Below are 23,444 nucleotides of genomic sequence, written 5' to 3'. Positions count from 1 at the left end.
TGTGAGCGTATGTATCCGTGTCTGTTAATCGGTTTTATATGTGTCTGCGTGTCTTCAACACTATCTGTCTGTCTTCAGGACTTAGGACAACTGGTGCGGGGATATGTTCAAGAGATAGTTGATCATTAACTCTACTGCCTCTAGTAAATACATATAGCCTTCACTTCTATGTGACTTCAATTTGCATGAGAATATTTATCTCCTAGGTAACCTTAGCAGAAATTCCGTTCATGTATGATTTTTATACATATGCACTCTGGTATTATTCATTTGCTTTGCATGTATGTGTATGTATATTGTGTATAAGTATACTGAAGATATTTAGATTTCTAAGTATATGCCGGATTAAGTAGATAATTGCTACACTTACGGGTTCTGATTACTTTATAAGTAATGAGAATGGTCGTTAAGTGCTCTACCCGGTACCCTCTCCCGGTAGTCCTACACTACTGGTATCCCGGTACCCCTCTCCCGGTAGTCCTACTACACTACTGGTATCCCGGTACCCCTCTCCCGGTAGTCCTACTACACTACTGGTATCCCGGTACCCCTCTCCCGGTAGTCCTACTACACTACTGGTATCCCGGTACCCCTCTCCCGGTAGTCCTACTACACTACTGGTATCCCGGTACCCCTCTCCCGGTAGTCCTACTACACTACTGGTATCCCGGTACCCCTCTCCCGGTAGTCCTACTACACTACTGGTATCCCGGTACCCCTACTACACTACTGGTATCCCGGTACCCCTCTCCCGGTAGTCCTACTACACTACTGGTATCCCGGTACCCCTCTCCCGGTAGTCCTACTACACTACTGGTATCCCGGTACCCCTCTCCCGGTAGTCCTCCTACACTACTGGTATCCCGGTACCCCTCTCCCGGTAGTCCTCCTACACTACTGGTATCCCGGTACCCCTCTCCCGGTAGTCCTCCTACACTACTGGTATCCCGGTACCCCTCTCCTGGTAGTCCTACTACACTACTGGTATCCCGGTACCCCTCTCCCGGTAGTCCTACTACACTACTGGTATCCCGGTACCCCTCTCCCGGTAGTCCTCCTACACTACTGGTATCCCGGTACCCCTACAACACTCCTAGTCACCCATTCAACCACTACCCAATCCTCCGGTATTTACCAGTATAAACATTGAATTGCCTGGTTTGACTGACCCCCGTGTGTACTGGGTGGAGTGTAAACAGTGTTGTTTATCCCGGTACTTGCCGGTATAGCGGTGGGAGCGGACGAGCAGGAGTATCGGCTGACCCGGTACCTGTTGGCGAACTACGACCCGTCCGTCAGGCCGGCCAGTAACTCCTCCCACGCTCTCACTGTCGTCTTCGATGTGGCGCTGCATAGTATTATTGATGTGGTGAGTATGTCTCCTCTGTCTCTGTTTGTCTGTCTGTCTCTGTGTCTCTCTGTCTGTCTCTGTCTCTGTGTCTGTCTCTCTGTCTGTGTCTCTGTCTCTCTCTCTCTCTCTCTCTCTCTCTCTCTCTCTCTCTCTCTCTCTCTCTCTCTCTCTCTCTCTCTCTCTCTCTCTCTCTCTCTCTCTCTCTCTCTCTCTCTCTCTCGTATTATAAATTATTTACGTATGCTGTAATTAGCACAATCTTGAGCTAATTGTCGTAAATTACGCACGTCTGAACGCTCGCTGAGTTGCAGTCATTAAGGTGTGTGTGTGTGCGTGTGTGTGTGTGAGTGTGACTGCGTGTGCCACTAACAACCCTCCCCTCCCCCCTAACCACGTAATGGCCTGCCTACAGGACGAGAGGAACCAGATTCTGACGACTAACTGCTGGCTGATGCAAGTCTGGACGGACGCTCATCTCACCTGGAACGATTCGGACTTCGGCGGCATCTCGGTCATCCGGGTCCCCTTCCAGTTAGTCTGGAAGCCTGACGTGATCCTCTATAACAAGTGAGGTTCTCCTGTTGACAAGCCTTTGATTATCATGTCGCTTCTTGTGGTTAATCTCTCTGTCTCTGTCTCTCTCTCTGTCTCTCTCTCTCTCTCTCTCTCTCTCTCTCTCTCTCTCTGTCTGTCTCTCTCTCTCTCTGTCTCTCTCTCTCTCTCTCTCTCTCTCTCTGTCTCTGTCTGTCTCTCTCTCTCTCTCTCTGTCTCTCTGTCTCTCTCTCTCTCTCTCTCTCTCTCTCTCTCTCTCTCTCTCTCTCTCTCTCTCTCTCTCTCTCTCTCTCTCTCTCTCTGTCTCTCTCTCTCTCTCCTCTTAAGTGGGGTCAGTTTGTGACTTCTAGCCGAATTGTGACTCTCGGACCGAGCCTTACCTCTTGGGTCCCACCTTTCTAATCGTCGGTGGTGTGATGTGTGTATGTGTGTGTACTCACCTAGTTGTGCTTGCGGGGTGGGGGGGTTGAGCTCTGGCTCTTTGATCCCGCCTATCAACCGACACAGCCTCTCGCCTGTGTGTGTGTGTGTGTGTGTCCCTCTGCCCCAGTACAGCGTGTACTCTCCCTCCTCCCCCCAGTGCGGACGCCCAGTACTCCCTGGCGACCGTGAGCACTAACGTGATAGTGAACTCCGAGGGGAAGGTGACGTGGATGTCCCACGGCATCTACCGCTCCTCCTGCGACATGAACGTCGAGTACTTCCCCTTCGACATCCAGTCCTGCCGGCTCAAGTGGGCTTCCTGGACCTACGACGGCTTCCAGGTCAGTCCATTTACCTATTTCTACCCGACAGGATTAGCTCTTGACCCTTAGCCCTGACCTGACTCTTATGAGCTCTCGTCAGCGGCCCAAGTCTCCGGTCAGAGATTAGCTCTGACCTGACTCTTAGCTCTTGGACCCCTGTCTTTCTAACCTCAAGATGTAAACAAGGCGTAAGCAAGGCCCTCGTCCCGTAGCTGGACCTGGTGAACCAGACGGACAAGGGCGACATCACCAACTATCACTCCAACGGGGAGTTCGACCTGCTGGAGTTCTCTGTGGCGAGGAACATGGCCTACTACTCCTGCTGCCCCGAGCCCTACCCGGACGTCACTTTCACCCTCAGGCTCCGCCGGCGACCCATGTTCTACATCTTCAACCTCATACTCCCGTGTCTCCTCATTAATGGGATAGGTGAGTCCTCGCATACTCACTGGGATAGGTTAGTGGTCTCATACTGGGATAGGTTAGAATTCTCATATATACTGGGATACGCGGGAATTCTCATACTTACGGGCTATTCATGCCCGTGCCACCTCTTGGGTGGCTTAATCTTTATCAGTCAATCAATTCTCATACACGGGAGACATCTCCCGTCACGCAGGGTGCAGTCGCACCTCCACAGATCTCCAGTATCAGCTCTTGATACTGGTCATGGCTCAAAAGGGCCACCACTTACGGGCTATTCATGCCCGTGCCACCTTTTGGGTGGCTTAATCTTCATCAATCAATTCTCATACGTGGCCGTGGGTGCCCCGGACAGCGCTGCTGGTGTTCTACGTGCCGTGTGAGAGCGGAGAGAAGGTGACGTTGGGCATCTCGGCGCTTCTCTCTATGACGGTGTTTCTGATGACCATCCGGGAGTCCTTGCCGCCCACTGAGAAGACGCCGCTCATAAGTAAGTGCATCTTGGCGCCCCTCCACACTCTCCCCCACACTCCCCCACACTCTCCCCCACACTCTCCCCCACACTCTCCCACACACTCTCCTCCACACTCTCCCCCACACTCTCCCACACACTCTCCCCCACACTCTCCCCCACACTCTCCCACACACTCTCCCCCACACTCTCCCCCACACTCTCCCTCACACTCTCCCACACACTCTCCCCCACACTCTCCCTCACACTCTCCCACACACTCTCCCACACACTCCTGGCAGCGCTCTATCTCTGGAGGCACACAACTGCATCTCCCGCTACACACAAGTCCTCATGGGAGTCTTCTCCCACGCTATATTAAACATCCAACCTGTTCTACTGTCACAGTTGACCAGAGAATGAGAGTAGAGAAAACCCCGTTTTCTTACACATCATATCTTCCCATTTTCCAGGTGTGTGTACATTATACTCTAGTCTACTTGTACATATTAGCATATCCACTCGTTTTCACCGAGGCCATTATATAACTTCAACAGTCAGAGGTGCTGTGCTGAGCGGTGGGCGTGTATAACTGGAGGAGTATAACGTATATGCACACTCACATACACACGGGCTCACCATAACCCGTGCTTCTTGCCCCGCTCCTGTGCCAGGTAACTTACGGGGTCACCATAGCCCGTGCTACTTGCCCCGCTCCTGTGCCAGATAAGTCCACTACGGGCTCACCATAACCCGTGCTACTTGCCCCGCTCCTGTGCTAGGTAAGTCCACTACGGGCTCACCATAGCCCGTGCTACTTGCCCCGCTCCTGTGCCAGATAAGTCCACTACGGGCTCACCATAGCCCGTGCTACTTGCCCCGCTCCTGTGCTAGGTAACTTACGGGCTCACCATAGCCCGTGCTACTTGCCCCGCTCCTGTGCTAGGTAAGTCCACTACGGGCTCACCATAGCCCGTGCTACTTGCCCCGCTCCTGTGCTAGGTAAGTCCACTACGGGCTCACCATAGCCCGTGCTACTTGCCCCGCTCCTGTGCTAGGTAAGTCCACTACGGGCTCACCATAGCCCGTGCTACTTGGAACTTGTTCCGAGTAGCTGAATCTATGACAACAACGTATATGAGTGTAGAGCGTGGTGTCCGTGCCTCAGGTATGTACTACGGCGTGAGCATCTGCCTGGTGAGCCTGGCGTGCGGCCTGTCCGTGGTGACGCTCAACGTCCACCACCGCGGGGCGAGGGGCGCCGCCGTCCCCCGGGCCCTCCAGAGGCTCCTGGTGGGGCCCCTCTCCAAGCTCCTCTTCTTCCACTTCCACAACCCGGCCACAACACGCCCCGTCACGCCTCAAGACAATCATCTTCACCTTAACGTAAGCTGCCACTCCTTGACGGTATAAGCCACCACACACAGAGATCACACTAACGTGATGCATCAAATGAACAAATCCACAAGGGCCGTGACGAGGATTCGAACCTGCGTCCGGGAGCATCCCAGACACTGCCTTAATCGACTGTGCTACGACAGGATTAAAAGGGTTGAAACCGAAGTTCTACTGAACTTACTGGATCCCCCTGTCGTAGCTCAGTCGATTAAGGCAGTGTCTGGGATGCTCCCGGACGCAGGTTCGAATCCTCGTCACGGCCCTTGTGGATTTGTTCAGTATAAGCCACCTCTGCCTCACCCAGCCACTTGGACTGGACGGTAGAGCGACGGTAGAGCTTCATGCGGGTCGGTGTTCAATCCCCGACAGTCCAAGTGGTTGGGCACCATTCCTTCCTCCCCTGTCTCATCCCAAATCCTTATCCTGACCCCTTTCTAGTATTATAAAGTCTTAATGGCTTGGCGCTTTCCCTTGATAATTAAAAAAAATCAGTCTTTTCCACCCCCACACCCAGTATGGATGTCATTCCTCCCCCTCTGTCTCAGGGGACCTATCCCCCTACTATCATTGGGTAGCGATGTCCTCCAGGAAGCTGTGTCTGCTGCCTCCACTAACTTTTCTCTCCAGGTTCCGTCTCCTCTTACCATTTCACTCAAGTGAAATGTCATTCACTCATTAAATGTTATTGCTACTCAGAATTGGCTTCGAAACCTGGCATAGGTGATCAGCCCGGCTGTGATGGGGGTCGTGGTACACCGCAACAGCCCAATTTATTCCCCCAAAGGCTCCACAGCAACGGGATTTAACCTCACAGCCTCACTACCCTAGCCAAGATGACCTCGCCTTGTCCTCCTGTACAGGTCGGCTCCTCCTTATACCTGGGAGAAATTGCCTCATTTACTGCGTTGGGAAACAACAAACTATTGTGGTTGGCAAGTGCACCACCAATCCATAACTAGTAATTAACATTTGCTATCGCTAGGACAATTACTAATACACATAAAAATTACGTTAATAACCAGGACAGTAATTTAATAGTGTATAATTTATACACTTTAATAGTGTATAATTTTTGCCCTCGGAGCAAAAATAAAAAAATAATAATAAAAAAAAACGGAACAGAGGTATTATTGCTGATGACATTCCAGCAGACAGTGTTAGGTGTGACGGCAGATACATATTACTGAATACCTGGAGGTCATACATACCTGTAGTGATACGTGTATGAATACCACTACTGAATACCTGGAGGTCATACATACCTGTAGTGATACGTGTATGAATACCACTACTGAATACCTGGAGGTCATACATACCTGTAGTGATACGTGTATGAATACCACTACTGAATACCTGGAGGTCATACATACCTGTAGTGATACGTGTATGAATACCACTACTGAATACCTGGAGGTCATACGACACTACACGTCAACCACGTGACTGACACTACGCTCATATTGTCACGTGTAACCACGTTTTATTGACACGTTAAGCTAAGGCAGAGAATAATAAATGAATGCAAGTGTCGTAAAGCACGATAACACTGTCTCTGGTTAGATCTTTGTCAGTTTAGATTGTATATGACTCTGGAGATAAGACATTCAGTAGATAAAGACCCTCCCAGACACTATCTAACTCCTTCAGGCGAGCCTATACCACTACTACCACCACTAACACTACTACCACCACACCTCAGCATCAACAAGAGGGGGCAGAACAGTGGTTGAGGGCCAAGATGGTTGGCAAGGCCTCCCTCAGGATTAGTGAAGGCTCAGCAATCTGCGACACAACTTAGGACCTCAATCTCATTAGTCAGATGGAGAGGGGATGGAGGGTAGTAAGGACAGATGTATGAAGCCAGGGATAGAAGGAGGGATGAAGATAGGGATGGAGGAGAGGATGGAGTCCACAATCTCTCGTCCAACACAACACAACTAAAGGGGTACAAGATTACAGAAGCACATAATGGGCTCAGGACCTCAGCCCCCATCAATATTGGTGTAGGTAAGCATGTTACAGCATTGATGAGCTACTTACAGAGTTTGATATATACATCAACACGTTGTTCAAAGTTTTAGTTAGTTTAGTTTAATTACCAGAAAGTTACAGTTACATAATGGGTTCAGGAACTGTACTCCCAATGCTCCAAACAATATGTGTAGTGAATTAGTTTGTTAGGCCTGAAATCTGCGATGAAGTTACAAAGTAATGAAATTATATCGCTGTATCTGACATTATCTTGTCAGGAGTTAAGCGAGTTAGAGACTTGCAAGCAATTGCACTTTAGTGTATTCACCTATTTGTGCTTGAGGGGGTTGAGCTCTGGCTCTTTGGTCCCGCCTCTCAACTGTCAATCAACTGGTGTACAGGTTCCTGAGCCTACTGGGCTCTATGGATGTGTTTGTGTTCACCTAGTTGTGTTCACCTAGTTGTGTTTTTTGCTGGGGTTGAGCTTTGCTCTTTCGGCCCGCCTCTCAACTGTGTGTGTGTGTGTGTGTGTGTGTGTGTGTGTGTGTGTGTGTGTGTGTGTGTGTGTGTGTGTGTGTGTGTGTGTGTGTGTAGACTGTCTAGGAGAGACAGACTTGGTTGATGTACCTGTGAGGTACCTGTGTACCTGTGAGGTACCTGTGTACCTGTGTACCTATGAGGTACCTGTGTACCTTTGAGGTGTTCCTACAGGACCTGAGACCACAAGACCAGCGGGGGGACCACGAAGTCCGTCTGGCCTTCTGCGGAGACCACAAGGTCCACATGACCAGCTTAGACCCGACGGAGCACATCAGACCGCCCACCAGGACCAGCCACAGGAGAGGTCCGGCGACCAATACGGACACCAGCACGCCCACGCCCACGCCCACACCCACGCCCACGCCCACGCCCGCCCACGCCTCAGGTGAGTCTTCCTACCTGTCTGTACAAGCCTGGGTTGTGTCATACGCAGCAAAGTATACCTGAATGATTCAGGTATACTTTGTTATACTTCAAGCGGGTTTCTAGAATTGTTTTCCGGTATACAGTATTTTGGTCAGAGAATGGGTGAGCTTGGCGTGTATGGCCTCTGATGATGCTTATGTATACACCTGTATATTTACAGCTAGGGTTGTATGACCCCCTCTGATGATGGGTATAGGTTAGGTAATAATTGTAATTACGAAGCAATAAGATGCTTATCTTAACATACTAAGTAGGTTAGGTAAGGTCGGTGTTTTCTATGAAGCTTTTCAAGGGAAACTATTATGTTTAGTATATCACCTATGCACGTAGTTAATAAGTCAATATTGACTTTACGAATTTGCGAGAACGGGTTGGATGATGCTTATGTATACCACCTGTATATCCCCAGCCATGGCTATATGATAAATGAAACTGCTTGTGTATATCCTGTGCTTGGGGGTTGTATGACACCTTACATGGTCTTGTGAATACACCTGCATACACTTCCCTCCTGGCCTGTATGATCCCCGTCGCTGGATCACGTGGTGTATACAGTATTAATACACGTACGAGGATAATATTGGTGAGGGAATATGGTTTTAGGTTAAGGTAAGAGAGACCTGTATACTATCCCCCCATCCCATCCCCCAAGAGACCCATGTACCCCTCGACCCCCTTCTCCCCACACCCCACACCCCTCCAGCCTCCCCCCACACCCCCAGCCTCCTCCCCACACCCCCCCAGCCTCCTCCCCCCCCACCCCCACGCCTCCTCCCCACACCCCCCAGCCTCCTCCCCCCCACCCCCACATCCCCTCAGCCTCCCCCCCACACCCCCACACCCCCAGCCTCCTCCCCCACACCCCCCAGCCTCCTCCCCCCACCCCCACACCCCCTCAGCCTCCCCCCACACCCCCAGCTAACCCCCTCCCTCGTGCTGTTGCAGACTTCGAGCGCCAGTTCCTTCTCGTCCTCAATAAAGTACATGAAACAATTGAGAAGAATGAACTCAGACTTGGCGAGCAGGACAGGAGGGAGGCCACCAGACTAGAGTGGCAGCAGGTAAGCCCGTGTGTGTGTGTGTGTGTGTGTGTGTGTGTGTGTGTGTGTGTGTGTGTGTGTGTGTGTGTGTGTGTGTGTGTGTGTGTGTGTAATTACCTAAGTGTAGTTACAGGATGAGAGCTACGCTCGTGGTGTCCCGTCTTCCCAGCACTCTTTGTCATATAACGCTTTGAAACTACTGACGGTCTTGGCCTCCACCACCTTCTCCCCTAACTTGTTCCAACCGTCTACCACTCTGTTTTGTGTGTGTGTGTGTGTGTGTGTGTGTGTGTGTGTGTGTGTGTGTGTGTGTGTGTGTGTGTGTGTGTGTGTGTGTGTGTGTGTGTGTGTGTGTGTACACTCATCTATTTGTGCCTGCAGGATCGAGCATTGGCTCTTGGATCTTGCCTTTCTAATTTTCGGTTGTTTAAAGCAATGACTCCTGTTCTTCTTCTTCTCTATCATACCTAGTTTTAAAGCTATGAATAGTGTTTGCTTCCACACTGTGCTCCTGAAGTGCATTCCATTTTCCCACTACTCTCACGCTGAAAGAAAACTTCCTAACATCTCTGTGACTCATCTGAGTTTCCAGCTTCCACCCATGTCCTCTTGTCCTGTTGGTATTCTACATAAACTTTTCGTCTATTTCCACTCTGTCAATCCCCCCCCCTAAGTATTTTGTATGCTGCTATCATATCTCCCCGCTCCCTCCTTTTTTTCTGACGTCGTCAGGTTCAGTTCCTTCAGTCGCTCTTCATATTTCATCCCTCGCAACTCCGGGATGTTCCCAGACGCGCTCTATCCTCGTGGGGAACTAGAAGCACTTCAGGTTGCAATATTTTGACCATGTCGTGGTATAGTTGACTTGAGCGCGTCTGTGAACATCCAGCACACAGGTTCGAACCCCTCATCAAGGTCCTAGTGAATGTGTTCCTTTGATATATCACGTTATTGTGAGTTCTCTGTGTATTCTAGTGTATAGTAACATTAACTTTTGAGTAAATGCCAGTGCTGAATACGAGGGAATTGACGAATTCATCTTTGGGGTTCGGTCGCCGCTTTAACGAGCCCAGCCTGGGGGACAGGTTGACGCAGGACACAACGCTCTGATGCGAACGCTTGTACATATAATTTCCTGTACACCATGAACAAAACTGTACACAGCTGATGACAGTGTTGCCAATACTCGAGAACCTGCACTTCCCTCAACACCTGATCTGGCAACGCCGCCCCATGGCCATTGTGCAATGGACCTCTGGCCATATTTAGGAGAATATAGTCTCCTTTCTATATATCTAGAATATATATAGAATATATAGTCTTCGTTCATTCGGCGTCGGAACATCTCTCTTCTCTATCGTCATGCATACAAAGTCGGCTCCTGCTTGCACGAACGGCTCTTTGTTTACATAGGCGGCTGCCGCTTACACGAACGTCAACACGCGGTACCGCTCGTCAAGTATACACGAACGGCTCCTGTTTACTCGATAAGCCTACAACAGGCTTATTCTCCCCGAACAATGGGAAAAACAGTCTTTCCCCACCATTCGTACCCGATGACCAGTTGCAAAACAAGAACAACAAAGTAATACCTACAACAATAATCATAACATGTCAATATTTAAACGACCGCGAAAATGTCACCAAATTGTGGCGATTTAAGGAACGCAATATTGACGGTTTATAGGCCTGATAATTATCGGTAGGTTCTGTCGCTTGTGGCTAGTCACATCCCTCTCTCGCGCTGAGATATTTTTGCTATTAAAAAACAAAATTGATACAACAAGCCTCGCAAAAAAGCATGTTGTTGTTGTTATAGATTCAGTTACTCGGAACAAGTTCCAAGTAGCACGGGCTATGGTGAGCCCGTAGTGGACTTACCCGACACAGGAGCGGGGCAAGTAGCACGGGCTATGGTGAGCCCGTAGTGGACTTACCCGACACAGGAGCGGGGCAAGTAGCACGGGCTATGGTGAGCCCGTAGTGGACTTACCCGGCACAGGAGCGGGGCAAGTAGCACGGGCTATGGTGAGCCCGTAGTGGACTTACCCGGCACAGGAGCGGTGCTGAGTAATTTCATTTCTGGGACTGCCAAAAAAGCAGGCCTCTCCTATTTATATATCTCTCTCCAGTTCTACTATTCCTCTTTTCCCACGAAGGATAGTTCCCCACAGATACCCTACGGAAGCTCCCTATCCACCCCCCCACAGACACCCCCTATCCCCTCCCACGGATACCCACATTACCTACCGCCTCTCCCAAAAATGCTGTTATCTAAAATAATATTTTTGCAGCTCAATTCATGGAGCGATAAGTTAAGGAGAGAAATTACAGATGCTATCAGCCCGGCGCTCAGAATGATCCCTATAAATTGTTAGTGAAATTTGTGCCGCGCAAATGAATGGGAACTTGACCTTTTTTTTTCCACGTCCGCAAAAGCTGAGCGGTGGTTTGAAGGCCGCTTGATCCTCAGCTAAAGTGGTGTATTTTAGTTGGGCGTAATTCAGACTCGCTATAACGAGGGGAATTGTTGACGTTATAGCTGGTGATGAATACGCTTTCATTGACGTCAACGCTGGCGATGAATGCACTTTCATTCACTCACTTCTGCCGCAGTCTTTTTTCGTTTTTTTTTTTTAATTTTTTATACCTTTTTTATGCTTTTTTATAACTTTTTTATGCTTTTTTATAACTTTTTATGCTTTTTTATAACTTTTTTTATGCTTTTTTATAACTTTTTTATGCTTTTTTATAACTTTTTTATGCTTTTTTATAACTTTTTATGCTTTTTTATAACTTTTTTATGCTTTTTTATAACTTTTTTATGCTTTTTTATAACTTTTTATGCTTTTTTATAACTTTTTTATGCTTTTTTATAACTTTTTTATGCTTTTTTATAACTTTTTTATGCTTTTTATACCTTTTTTATGCTTTTTTATAACTTTTTTATGCTTTTTATACCTTTTTAAAACCTTTTATGCTTTTTTACCTTTTTTAATCTATACAATTTTCACTTTTTACACATTTTAATCAGTTCACTAACTCATATAAATCAGTATTTACCTTTAATGTGAAAATGTGAAGCATAATTTCTGCAATTTAATCCCTTTGAAGAAAGTGATCTTTTGATCCAGTCGGCGGCGGAGGAGAAATTCATTCTTTTCTTCAGTTACGAGTCATTTCCTTCTCTTTCCGGTCGTTAACTCGCTTTTCCTCTCCTTTACTGTTGTTTTTCTTTAATTACCGACGACGCGGTGAGCACAGCACTCGGATCCCAAATCAATGGTCCCGGGTTCGACTCCCGCGTAAGAAACCTTGTCAAAACGCAACCCTCATATCGAACAAGTCGAAAAATTGGGGGAAACGAACCTGGACCATTTGCTGCTTTTTAGGCTACTACTATCCGGGACAGGAAGCCTGCAAGTTAGCCATCCCAGGTAGTAAACCTACAAGAATTCCCCTAACATCCTGGTGTCTATTGCTTAGTGAAGAGGCATCAGGTGAAAGGAAAGGTGCATAAACGTTTCTGTCCTGTCCCTCGGTTGTGAGCCTAGGTTGTGATGCCCGAAACGCTTTGCGTAATAGTGGCTTTAGGCATTGTATGTACTAGCTCTACCTATAAGTCAACCAATCCTTGTAAAAATTTATTGTATGTATGTACCTTACCTAAATAAAATTGTTGTAATTGTAGGACGAAGACCACTGTGCTACATGCCATCTATTTTCCTTAATTCTAAAAGTACATAACATCAAAATAAAGTACAAACTGCAATATGGCAACGATTATCAGTGTTGCCATAAGGTCAAGCGGCCGCGGGATAAACTCAGGCTTATAAACTCGACTCATAATCGGGAATTCCGAGTTCGTATCCCGGCCGAGACAGAAATGATGAGTTGCGTTTCCTATCACCTATAATGCCCAACTTGTTCACCTAGCAGTAAATAGGTACACCCAGCTTGTTGTGGGGGGGGGGGACTCCATGTAAGCCTAACATGTATATATATATATATATATATATATATATATATATATATATATATATATATATATATATATATATATATATATATATATATTGTGACGATAATCTCCTTCAAGAGATTGAGCCTGCTCTTCCCTCCATAATTACGTCTTCACAATTTAAAAAGACTATGGAAGAAATGTCCAACAACACCAGCAAGGCTTGCCAGGGTGAGCAAAACGTATGCAACCAGCCACCTGTTCGAACTCCAACCACCAAACTACCCGTTGATCGCTACGGCTCCGCTGATTGGTCGCCGGTCTGGCTGCACCTGCCTCGCCCCCCCAATACTACCTGATGTCTGGGGTCGCCCCAACATCAGTCTTCAGAATGTTCCGTGCTTTCGTAGCCAGCACTCCTCCCAGCTAGACTCTAGAGTGTACTGAGAGAGGTGGTGGCTTTAAGCCAATATTCCAGCACCTCCCACTAAACTTTTGTTGCACTTCTTGTTATTTTGACTTAACGTAACTTTTCATTGTGTCATTTAAGTATTCTTATTATTTTGATTCATTGATTTTATTATAAGAATTTGTTTGTGCATTATTTTCATGTTTTGATTTATTTAACGTAATTAAAATTTCATTGTTAAAGTTTACTTGTGTTTTGTGTGTCTTCTCCTTACCTTACCACAGACGAAGTTCCAGTTTTTTCTTTTTTTTTTATAACTATGTGACGAGGCCATACCCCTAGCCTTAAACAGCCGAACACCAACGCGTTACCGTCACAAGTTATATGGGGGCCTGTCCTAGGAGCTTCACTCAGGTACTGGTGCCAAGTGGTAATTTATGGTAAGCGTATTTAACTCTGTTAACGTAGCTTTACTATTTTTCATTCAATTTCATTTTTTATAAGGTGCGGTGTATTGTGCATTACGAGAGTAACATATAGTGAAGGTGAGACAACTTTGGATTACGTGGTGACTGTAGGCCGCAGTCATACTCTTAATTGGTCATCTCTCCCTCCATGTTATTACTCGTATTTACCATCTATGTCCCTTGAATATTTCTCATTCTGACAGATCATCATATTGGTACCCTGGTACTGTGGTCTGCCCCGGGTCAAGAGTACCCAATCTTCTGCAATCTGACTGTAGGAGGACAAAGAGGGCCATAGTTCCTCTAGCTCGAACTTTAGTTGCTGAATTGGGACCTCAGCAGCAGTTCTCGTCACCAGTTGACACCTCGCACCCCTACACGTCAGTCAGAGATGATGATACATACAACGGTAGGGAATTAGCTTATTTTTTCAGAGCACAAAAGTTCGCTAATTCTGTAAGTATCATATTAAATTCAGTAGGAAAAACTTGCTTTATGTCCTTTAGAGACTTGGCAAGGTATGCCTACATTCTTGGACTACCAATTTTACTTTTGAAGCATTTAACTGTTTCATTTGTTTTCGAAACTTTGTTTCATTTGTTAGTAGGATTTTCTTGCCCTTATTCTCTTACATGAGTACCGGGTACAAGATTTCCTGCGCCCTTGATTTAATTTAATCATTTAATATCTTTCACTTAACGTTAATTGTTAAAGATCACACAGGATAGGTACCAGTTGCCACGTTGTCCTGTTTCTGACATTTCATTATTGAACATTCGTGTACCTTTATTTGCTAATTTCACCATGTTTCGTCTCCAAACTTTCCGTGCAAATCCAGCAGGTGAAATAGGGACTTTAAGTCGTGCCAAGAGGACTGAACTACAAACTCTTGCACATGAGTATCAACTAGAAGTTCCCTATCAAGCCAACAAAAATGACCTACACAACCTGTTGCTGGATTACTATTTAGAGCAAGGTAAGATAGACTCTGAAACTCATGAAACTTACTATATTGCAGAGAAAACTGACTTGGCTACGATGAAACTTAAACTAGAGCTGGCTAAGATTGAACGTGAGCAGCAAAGGGAAGCAGCTACCATACGAAGGGAAGAACAAGAACGCGAAGCTGCTTTGAGGAGAGAAGAACACGAACGCGAGGTCGCATTACTCCGTGAACGTGAACGAGTACAGCTTGAAACCAAACAACGCGAGTTGGAAATACAACGCGAACATGACAAGCAACAAGCAACTCTGGCTCTAGAGTGTCGTCAACGTGAAATCGCCTTGGAAACTTCACACTTCACTCAACGCCAGCAAGCTACTGCCAATCTTCCCGTCAGTTTTAATATATCACATGCAAGTAAGTTAATGCCATCCTTTGTAGAAGCAGAAGTTGATGTGTTTTTTACCACCTTTGAAACCCTTGCTAATCAACTCAGTTGGCCTGTCGACCAATGGGCCACACTTCTCAGAGTCCATCTTACAGGTAGAGCTGCAGTCACACTCAGTACTTTGGCGTCTGAGAATGACTACTACACTCTGAAACAAGCAGTGTTGGACGCCTACCTCCTCTCTACTGAAAGTTATAGAAGGAAATTCCGTGACCACCTGAAGGCAAGTACCACTACCTTCCTCGAGTTTGCTAACACGAAACGGAGGTATTTCATGAAATGGCTGGAAGCAGCACATGTCTCTACTTTTACAGAACTCGTCAACCTGATGCTTGTTGAAGAATTCTTGAGACGTGTGCCGCCTCCTGTCCGCCTCTACTTAGCAGATAAAGAAGAAACCGACTACCTGAAGTGTGCTAAGTCGGCTGACACTTACAGCCTCATCCACCGGCTGACACCTGAACCATCCTCCAGTAAGAAGTCGTGGTACAGTTACGAGAAGGTGAGCCCCGATCAAGCTGGTTCACAACTGTACTGCAAGTATTGTAGACTCTATGGACATACCATAGACAAGTGTGGTAAGTCTCAATACAAGGGAACCACTGACCAACAACGACCCAAACCAACTCCTCCTAAGTCCGGTAAGCCTGTGATGAATGTTGGTGTTGATGTTAATGATCTTTCTCTTTTCAGTAACCACCTGTATACTGGAACTGTCTCTGCCAACGGTTCAAATCCGGAGGGACGTTTCAAATTGAAGATCTTGAGGGACACAGCGGCTCTACAATCAATCATCTTGAAGTCGGCTGTGCCCAACATAGTCTACACCGGGGAAACAGTCTTCATCACTGACCTCACTGCTACTACTCCATACCCTCTCGCCAGAGTCCACCTGGATTGTCCCTACGTGAACGGGGAAGTCCAAGTCGCCGTCAGGGAAAAGCCTTTTCCCATGCCTGGAGTGCAACTTCTCCTAGGCAACGACTTGGCAGAAGACCTGCAACCGACCAACCTGATCGTCATGGACAAACCCCAGGTGTGTAACTCTGTGCCAAGTAACCCTATTCTTGAGTATGTTCCAGCAGAGGTTCAAGAGAGTGATGATGTTTCACCTCCGGTTCTCGTGACCACCCGTGCACAAGCCGCACGTCCACAGCCAGCTGACTCTACTGCTACCGCTGTCCCTCAAGACCCTCAGAAACTACCCCCGCATCTGACCAAGTTGGAGTTCCGTAAGTTGCAGAGGGAAGATCTTACTTTAACACCATTGTTTTTCCAGGCTGAGACTCAACCCGACAGTATTCCTGGGTTCTTCCTAGAGAACGACTTGCTCTACCGCAGATATAGACCCAGTAAACTGAAGGAGGAGGACGATTGGGCCAACACCGAACAACTTGTGATTCCCACCAGCCTGCGGCCCACTATTCTACACCTGGCCCATGGAGCATTCTCCCACTACGGCTTCAACAAGACTTACCATGGGATTCGTCAAGACTACTACTGGCCAGGTATGGTAAACAACGTCAAACAGTACGTAAAACAGTGTCATACATGTCAGATGGCAGGCAAACCGAACGTCTCCATTCCCAGAGCACCACTGATTCCCATACAGGTGCCTGCGGAACCTTTCCACAGACTCATAATAGACTGTGTCGGTCCTTTACCTCGGACCAGTTCAGGTAACGCCTACATCCTAACCATCCTGTGTCCTACCACCAGATTTCCCATAGCAGTTCCAGTGAAGAACATCACGGCTGCTACGGTTATCAAACATCTATTGAAGATCTTCACTCAATACGGATTTCCCAGGGAGATTCAAAGTGACTGTGGCACCAACTTCACCAGTGATCTCTTCAAAAGGACACTGGAGGAGTTCAACATCAAACAGGTATTGTCCAGCCCCTATCATCCTGCTTCACAGGGTTCTCTTGAACGTAGTCATCAGACCATCAAAGCACTCTTGAAAAAGTTTTGTAGTGAAACCTCGAAGGATTGGGATAAGCAGATTGACCTAATAATGTGTATTTTCAGAAGTCTCCCCAATGAGTCCCTAGGAGTATCTCCTTATGAGATGCTCTACGGCCGTAAGTGCCGTACTCCCCTTAAGGCTTTCAAAGACTCTCTCAGAGATGCCACCTTCAGTGAGCATCAGAATGTGCCCCAGTTTCTTCAAAACCTTCAACACATTCTAGAGAGAGTCCACCGCTTTGCCCATGATAATCTATTGAAAGCCCAGGTGAGAATGAAGACTCATTACGACCAGACCAGCAAAGTAAGAAAATTCAAGCCGGGAGACTTCGTCCTTGCTTATTTCCCTATCCCAGGTTCACCTTTACAAAACAGATTTTCAGGACCCTACTGCGTCAAAGAGTGCAGGAATAATAATAATTATGTGATAGAGACTCCAGATAGGCGGCGGAAGACCCAGCTGTGCCACGTCAACCTCCTGAAGCAATATAATGGTACTCCTCCCACTGTCTTGATTAATTGTTCTACCTTCACAGAACCCTACATCCACAGTGAGACCATCCCGGCTTCTTCTCCCGAAAGCACTGACAAGGAGTCGGCGCTTTCTAATTCCAAAATCCTTAATGATCTTCCCAAATGCTTTCAGGATAATAATCGTGCTCCTATGCCCTCTTCTAATTCCACTCTCACCTCGTCAGATAAGCCCTTCATCCTCCATGTCGACGCCAATGGTACCGACGTGGGTGGTGTCGTGATGCAGCAACGAGGCGAGAAGAATACACCTGTCAGCGACTACTGCTACAAGGATCTACGGAACAATTGGCAAGGAGCTACTCTTCCTCATCCTGAAGCTTCAGCACTTCACTCCACACCTGAAAAGTGCTCGGTCCACCATCAATACGGACCACACCACCCTACACCTCCTGCAGCACGCCCACTTCTCATCTCAACGTCTTCTACTATGGGCTTGCTAACTGCAGAAATTCAACCTGGAGACACGCTATACCAAGAGTCTGACAACATCTTAGCCCATGATCTCTCCAGAGTTTATGAAGTAGAAGCAACTCCATCCATTACTCCACCACATAACGACGTACTTCTTCCAGAACCGCAGGCTTCGGGGGAGAGTTGTGACGATAATCTCCTTCAAGAGATTGAGCCTGCTCTTCCCTCCATAATTACGTCTTCACAATTTAAAAAGACTATGGAAGAAATGTCCAACAACACCAGCAAGGCTTGCCAGGGTGAGCAAAACGTATGCAACCAGCCACCTGTTCGAACTCCAACCACCAAACTACCCGTTGATCGCTACGGCTCCGCTGATTGGTCGCCGGTCTGGCTGCACCTGCCTCGCCCCCCCAATACTACCTGATGTCTGGGGTCGCCCCAACATCAGTCTTCAGAATGTTCCGTGCTTTCGTAGCCAGCACTCCTCCCAGCTAGACTCTAGAGTGTACTGAGAGAGGTGGTGGCTTTAAGCCAATATTCCAGCACCTCCCACTAAACTTTTGTTGCACTTCTTGTTATTTTGACTTAACGTAACTTTTCATTGTGTCATTTAAGTATTCTTATTATTTTGATTCATTGATTTTATTATAAGAATTTGTTTGTGCATTATTTTCATGTTTTGATTTATTTAACGTAATTAAAATTTCATTGTTAAAGTTTACTTGTGTTTTGTGTGTCTTCTCCTTACCTTACCACAGACGAAGTTCCAGTTTTTTCTTTTTTTTTTTATAACTATGTGACGAGGCCATACCCCTAGCCTTAAACAGCCGAACACCAACGCGTTACCGTCACAATATATATATATATATATATATATATATATATATATATATATATATATATATATATATACGCAGGCTGGCTGTCCCCTAACCACAATGAATTATTACTCATTATTATAGAGTTAGAGGAGCTTGGTTGTAATATTTAGAGTGAGAATGTTGGGACAGTCGTCAGTCCTCGTCACTAAGACCATTAACATTAAACACTCACAAATGTTAGTGAGAATTCAAAACAATAATGTTAACTCAACACAGCTGGTATAGTACACACCGCTAGTATGGCCCACACTGGACCAGCTCCTCCAGTAATGAACATACAACTGTCAGATGAGTTATTGATTATGTTGTAAAGTGTTATCGAGAAAGCTATAGATCATGTCTCTAGTCAGATCTCGAGGATGCATATTCTAGGACTGGTCTGACCTAGGTTAAAAATAAATGTAGGTCAATGTGTGTGTGTGTGTGTGCATCAGAAAACTCTTGACGCCTGAAGGATTCGACCCCGGTCAGTCAGAGCCATCATATATGCCCCTTGGCGTGTCCAAAACTATAACCACTCAGCCACAGACTGTACAAAACCACTATATTATCAACCAGTATAACCGGAGACTGGCTATATAGCACGAGTCACACGCCAAGGGGCAAGCGACCGACTGACCAGGTTCGAGTCCTTCAGGAGGGAGGGGTTAAGTCGAGTGTTGTGATGCAAGTTGGCTTGAGGGAACACTGGAGACTGAGGCTGACACACCCACGTATGTTTACAGGTGGCGCTGGTGATCGACAGGTTCCTGCTGGTGTGTTTCCTGCTGTCGACGGCCGTCGCCACCACCACCATCCTCTTCTCCTCCCCCCACGGGCCTTGACCAGCGGCCTCCTTCATCCCCGAGCCTCCAGTCCTGCGTCCCTCCTCCTATCCCTTCACTCAGGTTAGTGTTCACGCACTTATCTTCACCCCCGATGGTTTCTGATATATATATATATATATATATATATATATATATATATATATATATATATAAGCGGAGTGTGGCTGAGTGATTACGCACGGGAGAGACATCTCCCGTCACGCAGGGTGCAGTTGCACCTCCACAGATCTCCAGTATCAGCTCTTGATACTGGTAATGGCTCAAAAGGGCCACCACTTACGGGTTATTCATGCCCGTGCCACCTCTTGGGTGGCTTAATCTTCATCAATCAATGAATGGGTGCCACACTCAGCCTGGTACAGAGTTACTGCCTCGCTCCTGTGCCAGGTAAGTCCACTCCCTCACCGCTCACCATAGCTCGTGCTACTTGGAACTTTTTGTTTCTAGTAGCGAATCTTAAACAACAACAACTGGCTGTGTGTGGCTGGGTGTGGCTGTGTGTGGCTGTGTGTGGCTGGGTGTGGCTGGGTGTGGCTGTGTGTGGCTGTGTGTGGCTGGGTGTGGCTGGGTGTGGCTGTGTGTGGCTGTGTGTGGCTGTGTGTGGCTGTGTGTGGCTGGGTGTGGCTGTGTGTGGCTGGGTGTGGCTGGGTGTGGCTGTGTGTGGCTGTGTGTGGCTGTGTGTGGCTGTGTGTGGCTGTGTGTGGCTGTGTGTGGCTGGGTGTGGCTGTGTGTGGCTGGGTGTGGCTGGGTGTGGCTGTATTCACCTAGTTGTGTATTCGCCTGTTGTGCTTGCGGGGGTTGAGCTTTGCTCTTTCGGCCCGCCTCTCAACTGTCAATCAACTGTTTACCTTTTTTTCACACACACACACACACACACACCAGAAAGCAGCCCGTGACAGCTGACTAACTCCCAGGTACCTATTTATTGATAGGTAACAGGGACATTCAGGGTGAAAGAAACTTTGCCCATTTGTTTCTGCCTGGTGCGGTAATCGAACCCGCGCCACAGAATTACAAGTCCAGCGCGCTATCCACCAGGCTACGAGGCCCCCCCCGAGGCCCTACGAGGCTGTGTGTGGCTGGGTGCGGCTAGATTCTCATAAATTGTGTATTTTAAGCGAAGCAATATATCAGGCTGGTGTACGAGAATCTTGCCAATGTATCAGTTTACAATCCTGAAAAACGAGGAGAGGTATCAAGGATGTGTGTGTGTGTGTGTGTGTGTGTGTGTGTGTGTGTGTGTGTGTGTGTACTCACCTAGTTGTGCTTGCGGGGGTTGAGCTCTGGCTCTTTGGTCCCGCCTCTCAACTGTCAATCAACTGGTGTACAGGTTCCTGAGCCTACTGGGCTCTATCATATCTACACTTGAAACTGTGTATGGAGTCAGCCTCCACCACATCACTGCCTAGTGCATTCCATCCGTTAACTACTCTGACACTGAAAAAAAATTTTCTAATGTTTCTGTGGCTCATCTGGACCTAGATTCACGAAGCTCTATGTATTTCTACGTAAGTAGGTTTGCTACGAAGGTTCCTAAGTATGCCCTAAGAAGATGCTTAGGTGCGATTCAGAAGGGTATTCTTACGAAGATATTTGGGTTTTTGGTCTGGTTCACCTGCGTGCCGATAGAGGTCACTATTGTGTTTCGTTTGACCAATCAGAGAGCAGGCAACATTCTTCATCTTGAAGATTTAGCCAATCACGACGCTGGCTTATCGGAGCTCATCTGCCCTCTATTTACGTCGAATTTTCTTATAAAATTAGTATATTTCGAAGTAAAACAATGTTTTATCAACCTCTACAGCCAGCACCGACATTGTAGTAAACAAATATGTTACATTTGTTGTTTACCTACGTAATTCTAAGAGATACTGTGTAGCTGTCCTTGTTGCTCGGAGATGCGCTGACACTTATTGTATATATTTACTGAATTTACCCAAGGGCCACTAACTATCTAGTGGCCTCGACGAGGACAGAAAGCCGGCGGCTTGTTAAAGGGCCCGCCAATTGTCTTAATGATATTTTTTTAGCTGGATTTTGGCATTTACGGCTTCAGCGGGTAGGCGGTTCCATGGGTTTATAACCCTCTTGGTGGAAAAAAACATCTGTTTTCAGTCCTACTTGAGAGGACATACTCTCCAACACTATATCTGTGATTGTCCTGTTATCAGTGACTTCATACCAAATGGTATTAGGTACTTTGAGCTCTGTAATTGCTTCGTACACTCAGGAATATTGGAAGATATTCTTGTGCTGTAATTAGATTTTGCCAGTGGGGACTAATAGCCTTACATATTTTGTTATGTCCTGATTCCATGTATGACTTGCCGTCCTGTGAGGTGGGGATGTTGGATGAGCTTATAGCTGTTTTTTTTTTGAGTCTATAGTAGACACTACAAAAAGTAGTGACAGGAAAAGCATACGTCAGGCTGCGAGCAGCCGCGTCCAACAGCCTGGTTGATCAGTCCGGCAACCAGGAGGCCTGGTCGACGACCGGGCCGCGGGGACGCTAAGCCCCAGAAGCACCTCAAGGTAACCTCAAGGTAGGACTATACCAGCCAGAAATGCTAGATTCTTGTCCTAGTAGCTCAAGAAGTAGCTGGTGCTGACCTCTAGTGAGGTGGTGCTTAGACAATCAGCGCCATCTATTGAAGGAAGAGATGTATGTCTATGTCAGAGTACGTAAGTGTTGTTTCCTAGTGTCCCAGTGTACTGATGACGTGTCTGTATTCACAGAGTCGACGGAGGGCTGCTGTGGTACCAGGAGAGCCAGTCTACCCAGGGCAGCCAAGGTCTCTACACCAGTCTGCTTTAAGGAAGCAGAGAGCTGCCGCCGGAAGAGAACTGTGAAGTGTTCTACTGTCTGCCTGTGGAGTGGCAGTGACGGGATTCGCCGTACCCGGGGCTGGCTAACAGAAGAGACGACTGACTATGGTGCTGAAGAGGAGAGTAACCAGCGAGTGCAAGAAGCTCCTGCCTAGGGTTCGCTACCCTAGTATTTGCACGTGAAGTGGCCCAGCAGCGCGAGGCTGAAGGTATCTGCCAGCATGAGGCTGGACTGTGGTTGTGGGCCTTCACGAGGAAGCACGTAGTGAGACTGTGGGTTGGCTGGCCCGTGGCCAGGGTAGACTCTTTGTTGTTTCCCGGTACCTGCTGAGGACAGTACCACGGATGAGGAAACACGATAGCTTACAAGACTGCATCGCCATCATTGAAGAGCGCTTAGTGTTCCATGAGACACTTTTGTACATATTAGGTGTACTAATACTTTTGTTAGGATTATTTATGAGGTGATGGAAAAAGTTATCATATGTAAATATATCGACATTTTATGAAGTGTAGTATTCAATACAACCCCCATTTTGTTTTACTTGCATTACCGAGCTCACTCCTTCAAAGCCACTACTTACTTGGGGCCGGATACCAGAACTCTATGTATCTTCTTCTATCCTATGCTTCTTCCTCGTCACCACATCATTAGCAAACTAATAGTACTGTATTACATTGTCATGAATATGGCACTTTACATGGGGGAGTGTTAGACACACTCACTAATTTAAGGCAGAAGTTTAGGCTTCCACAGGGGCGTCAAACTGTCAAATCTATCATTAAATCTTGTGTAATCTGCCAGAGGTACGACGCTCGGGGGTGTGTCCTTACCTACGGAACGAGTCGTACATCTTCGTCCTTTTGA

The 23,444-nt window shown here is 47.1% G+C and overlaps 1 protein-coding gene across 1 annotated transcript; it reads left to right on the top strand.

The window, feature by feature from the left end:
• Positions 1-1,229: 1,229 nt before the first annotated feature.
• On the top strand, positions 1,230-23,086 carry LOC123758276 (neuronal acetylcholine receptor subunit alpha-10; the record flags this gene model as incomplete). The annotated part of the gene is given in 10 exon segments (XM_045742452.2): positions 1,230-1,369; positions 1,764-1,918; positions 2,484-2,667; positions 2,862-3,078; positions 3,428-3,562; positions 4,692-4,909; positions 7,604-7,817; positions 8,804-8,919; positions 19,649-19,810; positions 22,487-23,086. Coding segments are annotated over 9 exon segments (1,478 nt in total), but the record flags the coding sequence as incomplete, so codon positions are not given.
• Between the last annotated feature and the right edge of the window lie 358 nt (positions 23,087-23,444).

The sequence above is a fragment of the Procambarus clarkii genome, chromosome 11 (assembly GCF_040958095.1).
Source record: "Procambarus clarkii isolate CNS0578487 chromosome 11, FALCON_Pclarkii_2.0, whole genome shotgun sequence".
Taxonomy (NCBI): domain Eukaryota; kingdom Metazoa; phylum Arthropoda; class Malacostraca; order Decapoda; family Cambaridae; genus Procambarus; species Procambarus clarkii.
Note: the sequence above shows the minus strand (reverse complement) of the source record. Positions and strands in the feature narration are given on the sequence as shown.